At 44.2% G+C, this 19,012-nt stretch overlaps 1 protein-coding gene across 11 annotated transcripts in view; it reads right to left on the minus strand.

Annotated features, from left to right (window-relative positions):
- Nucleotides 1-19,012, minus strand: part of PTPRM (protein tyrosine phosphatase receptor type M) — an 898,578-nt gene that overhangs the window by 421,080 nt on the left and 458,486 nt on the right. For all 11 annotated transcript variants that reach the window (XM_056521605.1, XM_056521601.1, XM_056521594.1 and 8 more), the window contains 2 exons: nucleotides 13,825-14,026; nucleotides 11,672-11,774 (listed from right to left, as the gene is read on the minus strand). In XM_056521605.1, coding sequence (XP_056377580.1) covers nucleotides 11,672-11,774; nucleotides 13,825-14,026 — 305 coding nt within the window. The remainder of the gene's footprint in view (nucleotides 1-11,671; nucleotides 11,775-13,824; nucleotides 14,027-19,012) is intronic.

The raw sequence follows: 19,012 nt of genomic DNA on the forward strand, positions 1-19,012 counted from the left end.
TGATGCAGTTTTTCTTATTTTTGGTTTGTTTTTCTTTTCTTTTTTTTTTTTATAGCAATGAAGTAAACAGAATACATTTATGAGAGATACTTCAGCCAGAAAGGGTTTGATTTCCTGTCTAGATTCATGATTATACAGAAATGTGAGATTTAATAGACAAAGATTTACCATTACAGAAGCAAGAAATTGAATTTTATTGTAGAGACCTTAATCTAGATCCCATGAAACAACAGAACATAGTGCAAGCCTATTTTGAATTACAAAGTAAACTTGTAATATATAATATTACATGATTAAATAGTGTGTGATAAAGAGAAAAATAAAATATATGAGTTTCGCATCTTGTGGTCGTTTTGAAGGTACAAAAATACTGACTTAATACAGGCATATAATGGAAAATAGTCTTATGGGAGTTCAATGGATGATATCTGACTGCAGAATGTTAACAGAAATGACAGAACAGAAATGATTCTGCCTATGCACTATGAAGGATTGTGCATTACAGCAGGCTAATCATTAAAATCCAGTACAATATAACAGTATATAAAATATGAACCTTAAAGAAACCGAAAGTATGCCTATGGAAGGTAATCCACAAGACATAAGCTACATGAGCTTTGTGTGGGTATGAAGCAGTTCTGCAAGATGATTGCAATACAAGAACACATTAGACAACTGTACACACTGTATATACATTACACTGTGGTCTAAGAATGAACAATCAACCATTAACAATTTTGCCTTAGGATATTGAGTGCTCTTCAACTTTTGAGCTAGTCTCCAGACATTCCCTTACTCCAACCAATATCTCTCCTGTTTTAAGAAAAAATATGGAGCACCACATAGGCTGATATTGTGTCAGCAATCGCAATAAAAATGATCATATAGCAACAGCTGCCAAGAATGACAGTATAACTGGCACCTCCACGCAGAAGTGGCAATGCTCAAGAATGTCAAAATGGGGTGAAGTCGGGATGTGGTCTCCGTGCTGCTGGAACTTAGGTGAGATCAGCAAAATTCTGAACTCATCGGTAGTATAGGATTAACTTTATTATGTTCACACAACGCGTTTCTGGGTCTAAACCTTTTCATCAGGCCTGATGAAAGGGTTTACACCCAGAAACGCATTGTGTGAACGTAATAAATATAATCCTACATTACTGATGACTTCAGAATTTTGCTGATCTCACCTAACTTCCAGCAGCGCGAAGACCACATCCCGACTTCACCCCTTCTCCTTATCCTGATCTAACGCCAATGCTTTCGGTGTGGGAAGTCACAGCAGCTTTATCTACCTTGATACGCCTTTGTAAGTGTTGTGCCTGAATTTGCACAACCTTTCCAGGTGAGCATGTCTCCTTTCTCCAAGAATCTCCATTCTATATTGGTGATCTCGCACAAGGAAGCGCTTTTTGTCTATTTGTCTTTCTCCAAAATAAAAAAAAAATGTAACACCAGATTGCGCTAAAAAGGCACTGGAAGCCAGTATAATGGCATAAATGGCAGCAAGAAGATTTACTGTCCAATATAAGTGTGCTTTTGGAGATCCGAAGTATCCTTCTTTATCTAAAGAAGGAGACTTGGGATCTCCTAAAGTGCATTTATATTGGACAATAAATCTTCTTGCTGCTATTTATACAATTTTACCGGCTTCCAGTACCTTTTTGGCATAATCCGGAGTTACATTTTTAATTATTTTTTATTTTGACTCTCCTATATTCCTGAGATCACACTTTTTCCCAGTTATATGAAATACTAAACATAACAACTGAGTGTACAGAAGAGGCTCATCTAACATACAGTATCTAGATTTCTGTGCAACAAATTGTTGCCTGCAAGCATCCACTTATAAATATAATGTTCATCAAAAGAATTAGTGACAAATAAAAAAAAAAAGGTATGCCACATGTATCAATGTATCCCACATATATATATGTTCCCACATAAATATATATGGGAGTGGACTTACATTTATTCCTTTATGTATAACCTTTAGATAAAAAAAAGCTATCATATGGTCCATATTGTGCACATTGTGCATATTCATGCTTTTTGGTACATGTCTGTCTCCATACTGTCTAGGTAGATCAATTTCAGTCATCAGTCCTCTGAAAAAGACACATTTCTAGTGTGCACCTTGTTTTAAACTTGGGCTCTTTCTGCTTGCAATAGGACATACATCATATTCCTCTAGTAATGTACACAGCACAATAGATGGTTCAGTGAATCTTATTGAGGTCAGTTCATTTAATGGAACAATTCAGAATTTCTACAGTGATAGAACAGGGTTTCTTAGGCTAAGGCTTATAATGGAAGCCATAATACTGTGCAAGACTCATCAGTGCCAGATAGACCTTGTTGACTTAAAATGGAGCTCATCTCGGTTCCAATAAGGTTTTTGCAGGTTTAACAGCAAGAGCAGCATTGCATGCTGCATTATTTTTACCCCAATAGGACAAATACAGATCAGTCTAAATCAGTGGTTCTCAACCTGGGGTACAAGTACCCCCAGGGGTACTTAGCAGTTCTCCAGGGGGTACTTGAAAAATAAATCAGTAATGGCAGCCAGAGCCACTGGTTACTGGCCTGGACCACTTTTAAATAAATGGTAGGCTGACGTCACTGCACTGAGGAGCGGAGCAGGAGGACAGCAAAGGGGAAGCGTGGGCACTAGGTTGCTGTGGGCAGTAACTACCATAAGCTTTGTTGCTCCACTGCCCCTGCATATCAGGGACCTACTGCTATGAGCCATAGCAATAGGTCCTATGCCCGGGGGAGCAGTGGAGCTCCAAATCGGGACAGTATGGGGGCCTACAGCTATATTTGGGGGCACAGAGGGGTCAAACAACTTTATGGGCTGACGCAAAGCAGGTACAATTACTGCGTGTGACAATAAACATGGGGAGTTTGTAAATAGATGGGTATTGTACTGCAGAAAGAAGCCTAAAATGTTTGTTTGACTGGTTCTGTGGAGAAGTCTTGTATGGGAGAAATCTTAATGGTGGTCTAGGCCAGATAGTGAAGAAAAGAAAAGGCAATAGCAAGATACCCCCAATAAAGGAGTGGTTCTGCAGGTGGTGACCATAGACCACTTCTCAGTTCCTATGCTTACTGGCTGATGTTTTGGTCACTTTTGAATGCTGGTGGTGCTTTCCCTCTAGAGGTAGCATGAGACAGAGTCTACAACCCACATAAGTGGCTCAAGTAGTGCAGCTCATCCAGGATGGCACATCAATGCAAGCTGTGGCAAGAAGGTTTGCTGTGTCTGTCAGCGTTGTGTCAAGAGCATAGAAGCACTACCAGGAGACAGGCCAGTACATCAGAAGTGTGTGGGAGGCCGTAGGGGGGCAACAACCCCGCAGCAGGACCGCTATCTCCACCTTTGAGCAAGGTGAGGGTTGTGCTTACAGCCCAATACTGTGCAGGACGTTTGGCATTTGCCAGAAAACACCAAGATTGGCAAATTCGCCACTGGCATCCTGTGCTTTTCACAGATCAAAGCAGTTTCACACCGAGCATGTGACAGTAGTGACAGAGTCACTACTGTCACGTGCTCGGTGTGAAACTGGAGGATGTTGCTGCCTGCAACATCCTCCAGCATGACCGGTTTGGCGGCTGGTCAGTAATGGTGTGGGGGGCATTTCTTTGGGGGGCAGCATAGCCCTCCATGTGCTTGCCAGAGGTAGCCTGACTGCCATTAGGTACCGAGATGAGATCCTCAGACCCCTTGTGAGACCATATGCTGGTGCGGTTGGCCCTGGATCCTCCTTATGCAAGACAATGCTAGACCTCATGTGGCTGGAGTGTGTCAGCAGTTCCTGCAAGAGGAAAGCATTGATGTGATGGACTGGCTCGCCTGTTCCCCAGATCTGAATCCGATTGAGCACATCTGGGACATCATGTCTCTCTCCATCCACCAACGCCACGTTGCACCACAGACTGCCCAGGAGTTGGTGGATACTTTAGTTTGGGTCTGGGAGGACATCCCTCACGAGACCATATGCCACCTCATCAGGTGCATGCCCAGGTTTTGTTGGGAGGTAATTCGGGCACGTGGAGGAGACACACACTACTGAGCCTCATTTTTACTTGTTTTAAGGACAATACATCAAAGCTGGATCAGTCTGTAGTGTGGTTTTCCAGTTTGATTTTGAGTGTGACTCCATATCCAGGATCTAGGATGTGTTATCTTAGTGTTCCCTTTATTTTTTGAGCAGTGTATAATCATTACAAAATGTCTTTAATATAGGGGTACAACTTTTTGGGAATGGGCTGTCAAGGGGTACTCAGGCAAAATGATAGTATCAATGAACAGAAGCATTGAGCTGTCATTTTGTGGCTATAAGATGGTTTGACAAAGGGTATGATTTGTAAAGGGTATAATGGTGGTCATAAATGTTAACATACAGAGGGGATCAAAAGTTTGGGCACCCCAGGTACAAATTTGTATTAATGTGCATAAAGAAGCCAAGGAAAATGGAAAAATCTCCAAAAGGCATCACATTACAGATTTTATTTCCATCATTTACACTTTCAAAATAACAGAAAACAAAAAAATAGCATCTGCAAAAGTTGGGGCACCCTGCCGAGTTAATATCTTGTACTGCCCCCTTTGGCACGTATCACAGCTTGTAAACGCTTTTTGTAGCCAGCCAAGAGTCTTTCAATTCTTGTTTAAGGTATTTTTGCCCAATCTTCCTTACAAAAGTCTTCCAGTTCTTTGAGATTTCTGGGTTGTCTGTCACGCACTACTCTTTTAAGGTCTATCCATAGATTTTCAATTATGTTGAGGTCAGGAGATTGTGAAGGCCATGGCAAAATCTTCAGTTTACGCCTCTTGATGTAATCCCCTGTGGATTTCGAGGAGTGTTTAGGATCATTATCCATTTGTAGAAGCCATCCTCTTTTTAACTTCAGCTTTTTCACAGATGGCATCAAGTTAGCATCCAAAATTTGCTGACATTTTATTGAATCCATTTTTCCTTCTACTCGTGAGATGTTCCCTGTGCCACTGGCTGCAATACAACCCCAAAGCATGATTTATCTACCCCCATGCTTAACAGTTGGAGAGAGGTTCTTTTCATTAAATTATGTTCACCTTCTTCTCCAAACGTACCTTTGCTCATTCTGGCCAAAAAGTAAAATTTTAACCTCATCGGTCCACAGAACTTGTTTCCAAAATGCATCAGGCTTGTCTATATATTCATTTGCAAAGTTCAAACGCTGATTTTTGTGGTGAGGACGTAGAAGAGGTTTTCTTCTGATGACTCTTACATGAAGACCATATTTGTACAAGTATCTCTTGTACCTCCAGTATCTCCAGATCTTTCTGGAGGGATTGTGCAGTCAAACATGGGTATCGAATTGTTTTTCTCACAATCCTGCAAGCTGTTCTGTCTGATATTTTTCTTGGTCTTCCAGATCTTGCTTTAACTTCCACTGTTCCTGATGACTGCCATTTCTTAATTACATTCTGAACAGAGGATATTGACATCTGAAAACCTTTTTCTATCTTCTAATAGCCTTCTCCAGCTTTGTAAGCATCAACTATTTTCAGTTTCAGATTTCTAGACAACTGCTTAGATGAACCCATGGTGCTGATTGTTGGGGCAAGGTCAGATAAGTCTAGGCATTTAAAACCTTTGAGATTGACATCACCTGGTCTTCCCAGATGATGGTTGCGAACAATCCATGACACTGGCAGGTCTCAGCTTTGCAAAGGGGGCAGTGCATGCTATAAATTCTGCAGGATGCCCAAACTTTTGCAGACGCCATTTTTTTGTTTTCTGTTATTTTGAAAATGTAAATGATGGAAATAAAATCTAACTTTTATTGACATTTTATAAGAATGTCTAATCTGTAATGGTGTAGGGCATGTTCCCACTTACTGTATACACTGCAGCTTTCATGCTGCAGATCCAATGCTGGTATGTCAATTATAAAATCTGCAGTATGAGATCTGCATCATGAAATTCTCAGCATGAAATCTGCAGCTTATACAGAAAGTGTGCACATACCATTAGGTTTATCCAACGGTTGCGTAAAATAAAAAATAAACTACACCATGCCGGTTCCCTTATTACCCAACTTGGCAAATGTGGTACACTTCCTGGGTAGCAGGGCTGCTCACGCTGCTGTTCACTACAGATCTAGGCAGTCTTTGCTTTTGGCTTTAAAGTTACCTCCCCTGGACCAGAAGCCATCTACCATGTTAGAAGATGTCAGTATTATCAATAGCAAGTAGTAGGTGGAGAGCCCTGATACAGATTTTGCACTGGGTTTTGAGAGCTTCAATAAATCTTAAGTTTGATCCAATGCTACAATTAGTAAGTATGAACATATAAAATTAAGCATAAGGACTCAATAAACAGTCTCTCTTTATTTAGTAATCATTGACGATAAATTAGATGAAATCTTGAAGAAATCTAAACAGACTTGCTGTATTAGGTAAAGCACATTGTCCTTAGGGAAACTCCTATAGACATTAAAGGGGTGCTTAGGGGAAGTTAAGAAAAATATAAATGCCCAAAAACCACCATAATACCATTCTGTGTCCCCTGTAGTTATCCGTGTGATTTTGCCAGCTCCTGTGGCCCCTGTTGTCTCCTAAATATTTTTCCTTGCTTGCAGCCAAGACTACAACTCCCAGCAGTCAGAGCGGCTCTGTGAAATGGCTGCCAGCCAATTGCTCTTACTATGTGTGCATGCTGTGTTGGTGTAAACATAGTCAGCAGCACACACTGTACAGGTCTTTTTTTTCAAACTGTTACGAGTAGCGCTGCAGCCAGATGCACTGGCCGTGAGCGCACGCCTGCCCAGTCCTCCCGTGCTGGCTCTGCTACAGTTTGCATCGCAGGATGTGCCCACATGTGAACGCCTGGCCGTCACTTACCTCCCCGCATTTCTGTCCCCTCCGCTGTCCCTGGCCGCCGGCGTGTGTGTCCCCGCCTCTTAGGATGCGCGCACCAGCTTCCTGTCATATTAAGGGCCAGCGTACCATTGATTGGTGCTTGTCTGGTCCCGACCTTATTTAACCCTGCACTTCCTTTTGACCCCTGCCGGATCTTTGTGCCATACAGAGAAAGCGTTCTGTTTGTGTCTTGCCTTGCCGTGTATCTGACCCCATTGCTACGTATCCTGACCTAGCTTCTGTGCCGTCTGCCCTCTGACCTCTTGCTACGCGACCTTACATTGCTTCAATGCCGCCAGTCCTGACCTCCTGCCAGTCCCTTACTTCGATTACATCTCATTCCTTCTGTGCCATGCATTTCCACAGCAGCCTTTGTGGACCAGCCATGCCAGGGGTAGTGACTTGGGAGCCGCCTGACGCAGGAAGTCCATCCCACTTTGCGGTGGGCTCTGGTGAAAACCAGCGGCTCCTTAGACTCCGCTCCCTGGTACGGCTCACACCATCGTCCACAACAGGTATAATGGATCCACACCACCTGTTGTTACACAAACTATCCTTCTGTCCAGCAATAAATCATGCTATGCTCTGAATGGCAGCAGTCAGTGATTAGATCTACAGCAGAAAAAGAGCAGCCTTAGGTGCTGAGGAGACTTATCTACCATCAAGTTCCTCACACAGGGAGGGGGAGGGGAGATGTGGCTGTGAAGCCAGACAGAAGTCACATGGTGTTTGTCTTCCAGGAGGGTGGGGCTAGTCTCATTGAGGGGTTTGCAAAGAGACAAACAGGATCAGATTAGGATGTATTTCTCTCATTCCCTGTATGTAAATGACAGCTGAAAGAGGGAAACTGCTCTATATAGCTAATGAATGATATTTAGACAAATAAATAGGTTAGTGAGAGGGAAAGGATGGGCTATAGGTTTAGTTCCCCGGAGTACCCCTTTAAGAATATCATAGTATATAATTTGTTTCATGCAGATGCAGAATAAATAGAAAGAAACAGAAAAACAAATAAAAGCAACATTTATGAAGCATGTACAGTATAATCAAGCTTACAGTCTAATGGGCTTGTGGCCTCCTTGTCACGATGCCGGCTGGCAGGAGGTGGATCCTCTGTGCCAGAGAGGGATAGCGAGGACCGTGCTAGTGGACCGGTTCTAAGACACTACAGGTTTTCACCAGAGCCCGCCGCAAAGCGGGATGGTCTTGCTGCGGCGGTAGTGACCAGGTCGTATCCACTAGCAACGGCTCACCTCTCTGGCTGCTGAAGATAGGCGAGGTACAAGGGAGTAGGCAGAAGCAAAGTCGGACGTAGCAGAAGGTCGGGGGCAGGCGGCAAGGTTCGTAGTCAGGGGAGATAGCAAAGTTCTGGTACACAGGGTATAAACACACAAAAACGCTTTCACTAGGCTCTAGGGCAACAAGATCCGGCCAGGAAGTGCAAGGGAGTAGACTAGATATAGCCAGGAAACAGATGGGAACCAATTAAGCTAATTGGGCCAGGCACCAATCATTGGTGCACTGGCCCTTTAAGTCTCAGGGAGCTGGCGCGCGCGCGCCCTAGAGAGCGGAGCCGCGCGCGCCAGCACATGACCGCAGGAGACGGGAACGGGTAAGTGACCTGGGATGCGATTCGCGAGCGGGCGCGTCCCGCTGTGCGAATCGCATCCCCAACGGCCATGACAGGGCAGCGCTCCCGGTCAGCGCTGACCGGGGAGCTGCAGGGAGAAAGGCGCCGTGAGCGCTCCGGGGAGGAGCGGGGACCCGGAGCGCTAGGCGTAACAGTACCCCCCCCCTTAGGTCTCCCCTTCTCTTTATCGGGTAACTGCCTCCCCTGGGATGAGGACACCGGGAAAGGAAGGAGGGATTCCTCAACGGCAGGCAGAACCGCAGGAGTAGGAATGGGGAGAGAGGGCAGAGGGCGAGACCTGGCACGGGGCAGTGTGACACCAGGACGAGGGCCATGAGGGGACACAGAAGCTTGCCTGGGAGGGGGGGAGGGGCATTTCCTGTGGCAGGCAGAGTCCTTAAAGACCTTAGGGGGACCGGATACAGGAGGAACCACAGAGTTACGGCAAGGGTTACTGGGAACCGGTTTTAGACAGTTCTTGGCACAAGAGGACCCCCAACTCTTGATCTCCCCAGTGGACCAATCCAGGGTTGGGGAATGAAGTTGAAGCCAGGGAAGTCCAAGGAGAATTTCCGAGGTGCAATTGGGGAGGACCAAAAGTTCAATCCTCTCGTGATGAGATCCGATGCTCATAAGAAGGGGCTCCGTGCGGAAACGTATGGTACAGTCCAACCTGGCTCCGTTGACCGCGGAGATGCGGAGTGGCTTGACAAGACGGGTCACCGGAATATGGAATTTATTCACAAAGGACTCCCGAATAAAATTCCCAGAAGCTCCAGAGTCCAGACAGGCCACGGCTGAGAGGGGAGAGCTGGCTGAAGTGGAAATCCGAACAGGCACCGTGAGACGTGGAGAAGCCGACTTGGCATCAAGAGACGCCACACCCACGAGAGCTGAGTGTGAGCGTGCGTTTCCCAGACGTGGAGGACGGATTGGGCAATCCACCAGAAAATGTTCAGTACTGGCACAGTACAAACAAAGATTCTCTTCCTTACGGCGATTCCTCTCTTCCAGGGTCAGGCGAGACCGATCCACTTGCATGGCCTCCTCGGCGGGAGGCCTAGGCGCAGATTGCAGTGGAGACTGTGGGAGAGGTGGCCAGAGATCTAAGTCTTTTTCCTGGCGGAGCTCTTGATGCCTCTCAGAAAAACGCATGTCAATGCGAGTGGCTAGATGAATGAGTTCATGCAGGCTAGCAGGAGTCTCTCGTGCGGCCAGAACATCTTTAATGTTGCTGGATAGGCCTTTTTTAAAGGTCGCGCAGAGAGCCTCATTATTCCAGGAAAGTTCAGAAGCAAGAGTACGGAATTGTATGGCGTACTCGCCAACGGAGGAATTACCCTGGACCAGGTTCAGCAGGGCAGTCTCAGCAGAAGAGGCTCGGGCAGGTTCCTCAAAGACACTTCGAATTTCCGAGAAGAAGGAGTGTACAGAGGCAGTGACGGGGTCATCACGGTCCCAGAGCGGTGTGGCCCATGACAGGGCTTTTCCAGACAGAAGGCTGACTACGAAAGCCACCTTAGACCTTTCAGTAGGAAACTGATCCGACATCATCTCCAGATGCAGGGAACATTGGGAAAGAAAGCCACGGCAAAACTTAGAGTCCCCATTAAATTTGTCCGGCAAAGACAGGCGGAGGCTAGGAGTGGCCACTCGCTGCGGAAGAGGTGCAGGAGCTGGCGGAGGAGATGGTTGCTGCTGCTGTAGCTGAGACTGAATCTGCTGTAGCTGAGACTGGAGTTGCTGAGTCATGGTGGTCAAGTACGACAGCTGGTGATCTTGTTGGGCAATCTGTCGGGCTTGCTGGGCGACCAGTGTGGGGAGGTCGGCGACAACAGGCAGAGGAACTTCAGCGGGATCCATGGCCGGATCTACTGTCACGATGCCGGCTGGCAGGAGGTGGATCCTCTGTGCCAGAGAGGGATAGCGAGGACCGTGCTAGTGGACCGGTTCTAAGACACTACAGGTTTTCACCAGAGCCCGCCGCAAAGCGGGATGGTCTTGCTGCGGCGGTAGTGACCAGGTCGTATCCACTAGCAACGGCTCACCTCTCTGGCTGCTGAAGATAGGCGAGGTACAAGGGAGTAGGCAGAAGCAAAGTCGGACGTAGCAGAAGGTCGGGGGCAGGCGGCAAGGTTCGTAGTCAGGGGAGATAGCAAAGTTCTGGTACACAGGGTATAAACACACAAAAACGCTTTCACTAGGCTCTAGGGCAACAAGATCCGGCCAGGAAGTGCAAGGGAGTAGACTAGATATAGCCAGGAAACAGATGGGAACCAATTAAGCTAATTGGGCCAGGCACCAATCATTGGTGCACTGGCCCTTTAAGTCTCAGGGAGCTGGCGCGCGCGCGCCCTAGAGAGCGGAGCCGCGCGCGCCAGCACATGACCGCAGGAGACGGGAACGGGTAAGTGACCTGGGATGCGATTCGCGAGCGGGCGCGTCCCGCTGTGCGAATCGCATCCCCAACGGCCATGACAGGGCAGCGCTCCCGGTCAGCGCTGACCGGGGAGCTGCAGGGAGAAAGGCGCCGTGAGCGCTCCGGGGAGGAGCGGGGACCCGGAGCGCTAGGCGTAACACTCCTCAGGTATTGTGCTACTTTAACCCAACGTAAGCTAAACAGAAAACTCTGGCTCCTTCTAAAGTGTAAGCAGCTACACAGCAAAAGCTTTCATTAAAAAAGACCCCCTCTTGTTTTATTGTGACACTGTGACACATGAGTACAATTAACCTAGGCAAAGTCTTTACATAGGTAAATATTGGAAGGTTAGTGTACAACAATCCAGACTAAAAATCTGCTGTAACCATGAATTTTGCTGATAACAGCAAGCAATTACATTGCTGGAGCGAATAAGCCACCCACACACCGGAGCTGCCGCTTTGTTCTCCATCTTCAAAGAATCAGCCCCTTGCATCTGAATCAAATGATTTAAACAATACTCAGACACTCATCAAAGTGCCTTCTCTTCTACTGTTACTTAATTTAATTAGCCCTAATACAGACACGGATTTACACAGAGTACACTGCACGGAAAGTAATCCCTGGAAACATATTCAAGAAATTAATCAATTACATTTTTTTTCTAAAAGATCTTTTTTCTTTTCTATTTTTTTTTCTTTGCTTCTCATACCTGATAGGAGCGCCTCTGCTTTGAGCCGGCTTTAGCAGAGCTGTCAATGTGCTGTCAGTCTGATTCAAAGGTGTTTCCAGTTCATATGCTGGCATGGAGGGTGCTGGGAAACACAAAAAGAGATTAAGCTAGAAAATTACTTTTACATATCTATATAACCTGTGGAAAGCAAACAATGTGAACTATATACTAACACCACTGAAAGCTTAACCGGCACTTTATATTAGAGAAAAAGATATCTAAATAACTTGTGTCCACAATGGTTAACCCGAAACAGTTTTATAGCACTCATATAACTGGAGTAACACATAGTCTGTGCTGCATTATTACTCCTAGTACTAGCTAATTAAAGGATAAAGTTACAGAGGAGACAGGACTTGCACCACTAAAATGCTAGCCAAGGTTCTATGAAAATACTGACTTAAGGTAGGGTCATACTCGCTGTATTTTATTACTTATTTTCCTACCCATTGAAGTCAATGGGTAGTAAGATCAGCTGCAAAAAATATGCAGCAAAATATGGCACATGTGACCCTACCCTTAGGGTGAATTCACACATAGAGTAGCCTGCGCATATTTGATGTGCAGGATATGAAGCTGCAGATTTTATGCTGCGGAGTTCAATGTAAACTTAATGACTGAACACAGCTTCAAATACTGCAAATGTAAATACACTGTTTCAGACATTTTTGAGCCTAGATGAAATGGTTGAAAAACAGACCTAGAGCCATCGTCTTTTCAGCATTATTTAGCAACATTTTTTGTCTGTTTTACAGATGTTTACAGCTCCAAATACGGCCAACAATTTTGTGTGTTAACATAGCCTTACAGTGTTTATAGATTTATGGCAGAAAATAATATTGCCACAGATCTTAGACCATATTAACTAGTGGTTGGGAACTGTGGACACTACAGATAATGAAACACGTATACAGTGATCCCCTGACCTACGATGGCCCCGACATACGATAATTTCAACATGCAATGGCCTCTTAGAGGCCATCGCATGTTGAAGGCAGCATCAACATATGATGCTTTTGTATGTCGGGGCCATCGCATAAACGGCTATCCGGCAGCGCAGACTGCTTCAGCTGCCACCGTATAGCCGTTTATGGTGCACGGGGTGGTCCGCTGGCGATCACTTACCTGTCCTCGGGGCTCCAGAGCGTTCTCTTCGGGATCCCCTGCATCGTCGGCGCTCTCCATCAACATCATCACGTCGCTGCGCACATTGTCCCATCATCCAATAAATGCACGTGCGTAGCGACACGATGGTAGCGACGGAGAGCGCGGATGTCGGGGAAGCAGAGGCCTTGCCGGAGCGTCGGGGACACCTCGGGGATGCGGCGACAGCGATGGACGGCGACATCCTGGGCAGCGGTGACGGTCCGCAGCGGCGGGGACAGGTGAGTACAACTTCCTCTAACAGTGGTCTACAACCTGCGGACCTCCAGATGTTGCAAAACTACAACACCCAGCATGCCCGGACAGCCGTTGGCTGTCCGGGCATGCTGGGTGTTGTAGTTTTGCAACATCTGGAGGTCCGCAGGTTGTAGACCACTGTCCTATACTTTACATTGCACGGATCCCTCAACATGCGATGGTTTCAACAAACGATGGTCCGTTTGGAACGGATTACCATCGTATGTTGAGGGACCACTGTAATTCTAACCCACTTGTTAACTATACAAAAAAAACTCTCCTTAGAGTTAAACATAGGCATATTAGATCATTGGCCATTCATACCTTTGAGATGCTACCCACACAACTGCAACTATTGGCTTCAAAAACTGCTTTTGGAATTGGCCTAGTTAGGAGATGATTTCAGTAAAAGGTAAGCACATTCCAGTGCTATGATAAATGTTCATATATAAACCCAGCATGAAATAAAACCTAAATACAAATATAACATGCTTACTGGAGCAGCTTTCCATGGAAGCTAACAAGTCGCACTGAACTTTAAGCCTTGACTTTGTATATTTCTGTCATGTATTTACTTCTTAAGTATTATCTGCCAGCAGCAAAGCTTCCATATCATATCATTGTCATAGTGACTATCACCAGTCAGGATTTCCTTCACAAGCCAGATAATAATAATAAGTAGAGATAGCAAGATTACAGGGCTAACGATTCCCATCATTCAAAGTAAATACCTGAGATTTTGGTTGTAAACTGACTAGTAATAGGGGGACCAAAGCCCTTAGCTGTGCTGGCTCTTATTGTGAAAGAGTATGTTGTGCCTGGATACAATCCAAAGAATAGGTAGTGCGTTTCATTTCCTTGCTTTATAATCCGGCCACTTTGATTGGATAAATCTATTTCTGGGTCAAAGGAGCTGACTGCCTTGTAGGAGATCTGTAAGAAAGAAGCAAGGAGAATTAATGGGAAGTCAATGGAAAGTCTTGTGTTGGCGGTGTGAGATTACATCTTTATCCGGTAAACCCTTCTGATGCATGCACCGTCAGACATTTTACGATAACAGATCATATTCCTTCAGACTCTTCAAAACCTGAATCCAATGAAGGAACTCAGCCAAAACTGTTATGAGCTATTACTTTTATAGATGGATTACTAATGTGAAAGATGGCTACTGGCTCATCCTAATACAACCTAAAGTTGTTTGCATTCACATTTTATATGGACGTTATGTTGCTCTGTTGTTTAATAATTAAAGTGCTTTAAAAGATTCGATTTTTATGATGATGGATAACCTTTCTCTGGTCATTTTTTATCTGTATGTGCATAAGATTCAAAAGCAGAAAAAGCGCCCGCTTTACATTTGGCTGTAGATACAGTGTGTCACTCATTCAGTGCTGAAACGAGTAGAGCTTATTTTTTTATATTAAAAATCTATTTCGATGGCACACCAATTTATGGTGGAAAACGTGCATTGGAAGTGGCGAAGAGTGTGCACTGGCTGCACGTCAGTCATTAATTCATTTTAATGGAGGATCATTAGATGCACAGCCACCTCTTTATTTCCAGGAGCTTTCAATGATCTTATTTATGGTATGCCTCATTAAAGAGATTATCAGAAGAAATATAGGCTAAGATCGGAATGTTCCTAGCTACAATGCCACATAAGTACTTCCGAAACATGTGTATGCAAACTTCAGGCCTCTGTTCTAAATTAAAGAAGCTGATTGGTTGCTATGGGCAACTCAGCAAACTTATCAGTTTTGATAAATCTCCCCCTTATAGTGTTTGCACTATAATGTTAAACTGTTTCTGAGTGGTATATAGTAAAGTGCCTCTTTATTACAATTATTTAACAATAAAATTCCCTTACAGCCCCACATCAACAATTAGGTGACCATGGTAGAACTCTTTCGGTCTGAGTCATGTTAGGCTGGGTTCACATCACGTTTTTGCCATACTGTTTTCAATCCGTTTTTCTAAAGAAAACCGTATGGCAAAAAAACGGATGGAACAGTATGGGGGGGAAAAGGAAACCGTACGCGTTTTTAAACAGTATACTGTTTTTAAAAGTGCATACAGTTCCGTCAGTTTTTATAGAAAAAAAACCCATACGTTCTTGAGGGGTCTTGGGTGGGGACTATAGGATTCAAATGCCCATGTGCAAAGTAAAAACGTATACATTTTTCCCATATTGAACCTTATACATGTGCGTTTCCCATTGACGTCCATGTTAAAAAAAAAAACGTATGCGGTTGAAGTACGGTTTTTAAACCGGAGTCAAAACGGTACTGCATAGGTTTTTTTTTTAACATGGACGTCAATGGGAAACGCACACGTATACGGTTCCATTCAGGAAAAACGTATACGTTTTTACTTTACATATGCGCATTTGAATCCTAAAGTCCCCACCCAAGACCCCTCCCATTAAAAATGTACATTTTTAAAAACGTATGGGAACATATACTGTTTAAAAACGCATACGGTTTACTTTTTTCCATACTGTTCCATCCGTTTTTTTTGCCATACAGTTTTCTTTAGAAAAACGGATTGAAAACAGTATGGCAAAAACGTGATGTGAACCCAGCCTAAGACTGTTCAACAAGGCAAACAAGTGCATTCTTCTGACTTAAAGATAGATGCAAAACCACTAATCCACATGGCCTCCCCCTCTATACACATGCAGAAACCTGTGGCATGGCTTAGCTCCCTTGAGAACAAAACATATAGGCATATTGAATTCAACAGCATCCTTCTCTCACAACGTTTGTCATCATGGAGGAGTTTGGACATCCCCATACAACTTAAGATCGTCATCCAGTCACAATAAATTCAGTGATTCTGCTTAAAGGGGTATTCCACTGGAAAACATTATTTTTTTTATCAACTGGTGCCAGAAATGTAAACAGATTTGTAAATTACTACTATTTAAAGGATAGGGGATAAGATGCCTGATCACGGGGGATCTTGCACGCCGCACCCCGTTAAAATCAGTCCCCGGAGCATGTTCGATCACGGGGCCGGAGCATTGTGACATCACGGCTCCGCCCCCGTGTGACATCACACTCTGCCTCCTCAATGCAAGCCTATGGGAGGGGGGCAGCTGCCACGCCCCCTCCCATAGACTTGCATTGAGGGGGTGGGGCGTGACATCACACAGGGGCGGAGTCATGACGTCACAATCTTCAGTTCCCGTGGTCAGAAGCCAGAACCACCAGCGCTGCCGGAAGTAGATACAGGTGGGTGCTGCACGCTATATTGCGGGGGTCCCCAGCGGCGGGCCCCCCACCGATCAGACATCTTATCCTCTATCCTTTGGATAGGGGATAAGATGTCTAGGGGCGGAGTACCCCTTTAAGACATAAATAAGAAAGCCTAGAAGGAGAATATAAAAGTCTCTTTTTACACTTTGTTAGCAGAGCAGCTTGTTATAAATGGGGAGAACACAATCATAGGTATTGGAAGCTTAGAAGTTTATTGCCACTTACAGTCATGGCCGTAAATGTTTGCACCCCTGACATTTTTATAGAAAATGAAGTATTTCTCACAGAAAAGGATTGCAGTAACACATGTTTTGCTATACACATGTTTATTCCCTTTGTGTGTATTGGAACTAATCCAAAAATGGGCTGGACAAAATTATTGTCACCCTTTCAAAATTATGGAAAAATAAGATTGATTCAAGCATGTGATGCTCCTTTAAACTCACCTGGGGCAAGTTACACGTGTGGGAAATATAAAAATCCCACCGGAAAGCAGATAAAAAGGAGAGAAGTTCACTTAGTCATTGTATTCTGTGTCTGTGTGTGTCACACTAAGCATGAACAACAGAAAGAGGAGAAGAGAACTGTTGGAGGACTTGAAAACCAAAATTGTAGAAAAATATCAAGGTTACAAGTTCATCTCCTGAGATCTAGATTTGCCTTTGTCCACAGTGCGCAACATTATCAAGAAGTTTTCAACCCATGGCACTGTAGCTAATCTCCCTGGGCGTGGATGGAAGAGGAAAATTGATGAAAGGTGTCAATGCAGGATAGTCCGGATGGTGGATAGGCAGCCCAAACAGGTTCCAAAGATATTCAAGCTGTCCTGCAGGCTCAGGGAGCATCAGTGTCAGCGCGAACTATTAGTCAAAATTTAAATGAAATGAAATGCTATGGCAGGAGACCCAGGAGGACCCCACTGCTGACACAGACACATAAAAAAGCAAGACTACATTTTGCCAAAATGAACTTGAGTAAGCCAAAATCCTTCTGGGAAAACCTCTAGTAGACAGATGAGACAGAGCTTTTCTACTGTTTACTGAAAATGGAATGAGGCCTACAAAGGAAAGAACACAGTACCAAAAGTGAAATATTGTGGAGGTTCAATGATGGTTTGGGGTTGTTTTGCTGCCTCTGGCACAAGGTTCCTTGAATGTGTGCAAGGCATAATGAAATCTGAGGATTACCAACGGATTTTGGGTCACACTGTACAGCCCAGTGTCAGAAAGCTGGGTTTGCATCCGAGATCTTGGTTCTTCCAGCAGGACAATGACCCCAAACATACATCAAAAAGCACCAGAAATGGATGGCAACAAAGCGCTGGAGAGTTCTGTAGTGACCAGCAATGAGTCCAGATATAAATCCTATTGAACACCTGTGGAGAGATCTTAAAATTGCTGTTGGGAAAATGCACCCTTCCAATAAGAGAGACCTGGAGCAGTTTGCAAATGAAGAGTGGTCCAACATTCCGTCTGAGAGGTGTAAGAAGCTTATTGATGGTTATAGGAAGCGATTTCGGTTATTTTTTCCAAAGGGTGTTCCAAATATTAAGTTAAGGGTGCAAATAATTTCGTCCAGACCATTTTTGGAGTTTGGTGTGACATTATGTCCAATTTGCTTTTTTCCCCCTCCTTTTTTGGTTTGGTTCCAATACACACAAAGGCAATAAACTTGTATAGCAAAACAAAACGTGTATAGCAAAACAAATTTAAGGGGTGCCAACATTTACGGCCATGACTGTATTTTTCTTAATGATATTTACATGTTATCTGTTGTGATTATAATTGGAGCATCATTAGGAGTGAAACCATCAAAACAAGTCAATCTGTCCCTGTTAGCATTATTTTAATTGCCACACACTGGTCAGATGACTGGGAGGTTTGCCGAATACAGCTGCAGTATGTATTCTCATTCAAACACTGTCAAAATTTCCACCAGTAATAAAAGTAAATTTTTAAGGACACCTATACACATAGTAAGGAACAAAAATAGATATTTCAGTAACCTTTTGTTCCCTTTTAGCTGTCAAAACTGATGTTTTTGACTTGGCAGAAGCATCTGTGACTTTCGAGTCCCACCAATTGTTAAGCGCCTGATTGACAGATGAACAGTACAGTTTTCTTCCTCTGCCTCTTCAGACACTATTTTGGCTCATCATAGAAACCTCTCTTGTGCATTTCACATCAAAGTCTTATTTATTAAATTATTGGTTTCTCTATAAAAGAGAACAGGCTATACACTTTATACATATTTAAAATCGTAAATTTTAACAGATTTAGATGGAAACATATTTTATTTCCTGCAATGTTCCATTTGTGCATTTTTTTTTAAGGGGTACTCCGGTGGTCAACGTGTTTTTTCGTTTTTGACTTACCCCATTTGTTTTGTTTCATTTCTATTCTTGTTGTTTAGGCGACTCTATTTCCGTTCTTTGTTGTCTTTTTATCCCCCACTTTGTTTTCCTATCTTTGCTTCTACTTCCTGTTTCTTGCTGTGCTAAAAACTACAAATCCCAGCATGTCACATGCCTTGCTGGTTTGGGGCAGTTCCTTTTTGTTTGTTTGTTTGTTCCGCCCTTTACCCATCCTACTATTTTCCCGGGTCGGCCCCCTTATGCACAGCACACTAATATAATCAGCCCTGGTTGGGATACACTGGCATA

This window comes from Hyla sarda, chromosome 5, assembly GCF_029499605.1.
Source record: "Hyla sarda isolate aHylSar1 chromosome 5, aHylSar1.hap1, whole genome shotgun sequence".
In the NCBI taxonomy this organism is placed as follows: domain Eukaryota; kingdom Metazoa; phylum Chordata; class Amphibia; order Anura; family Hylidae; genus Hyla; species Hyla sarda.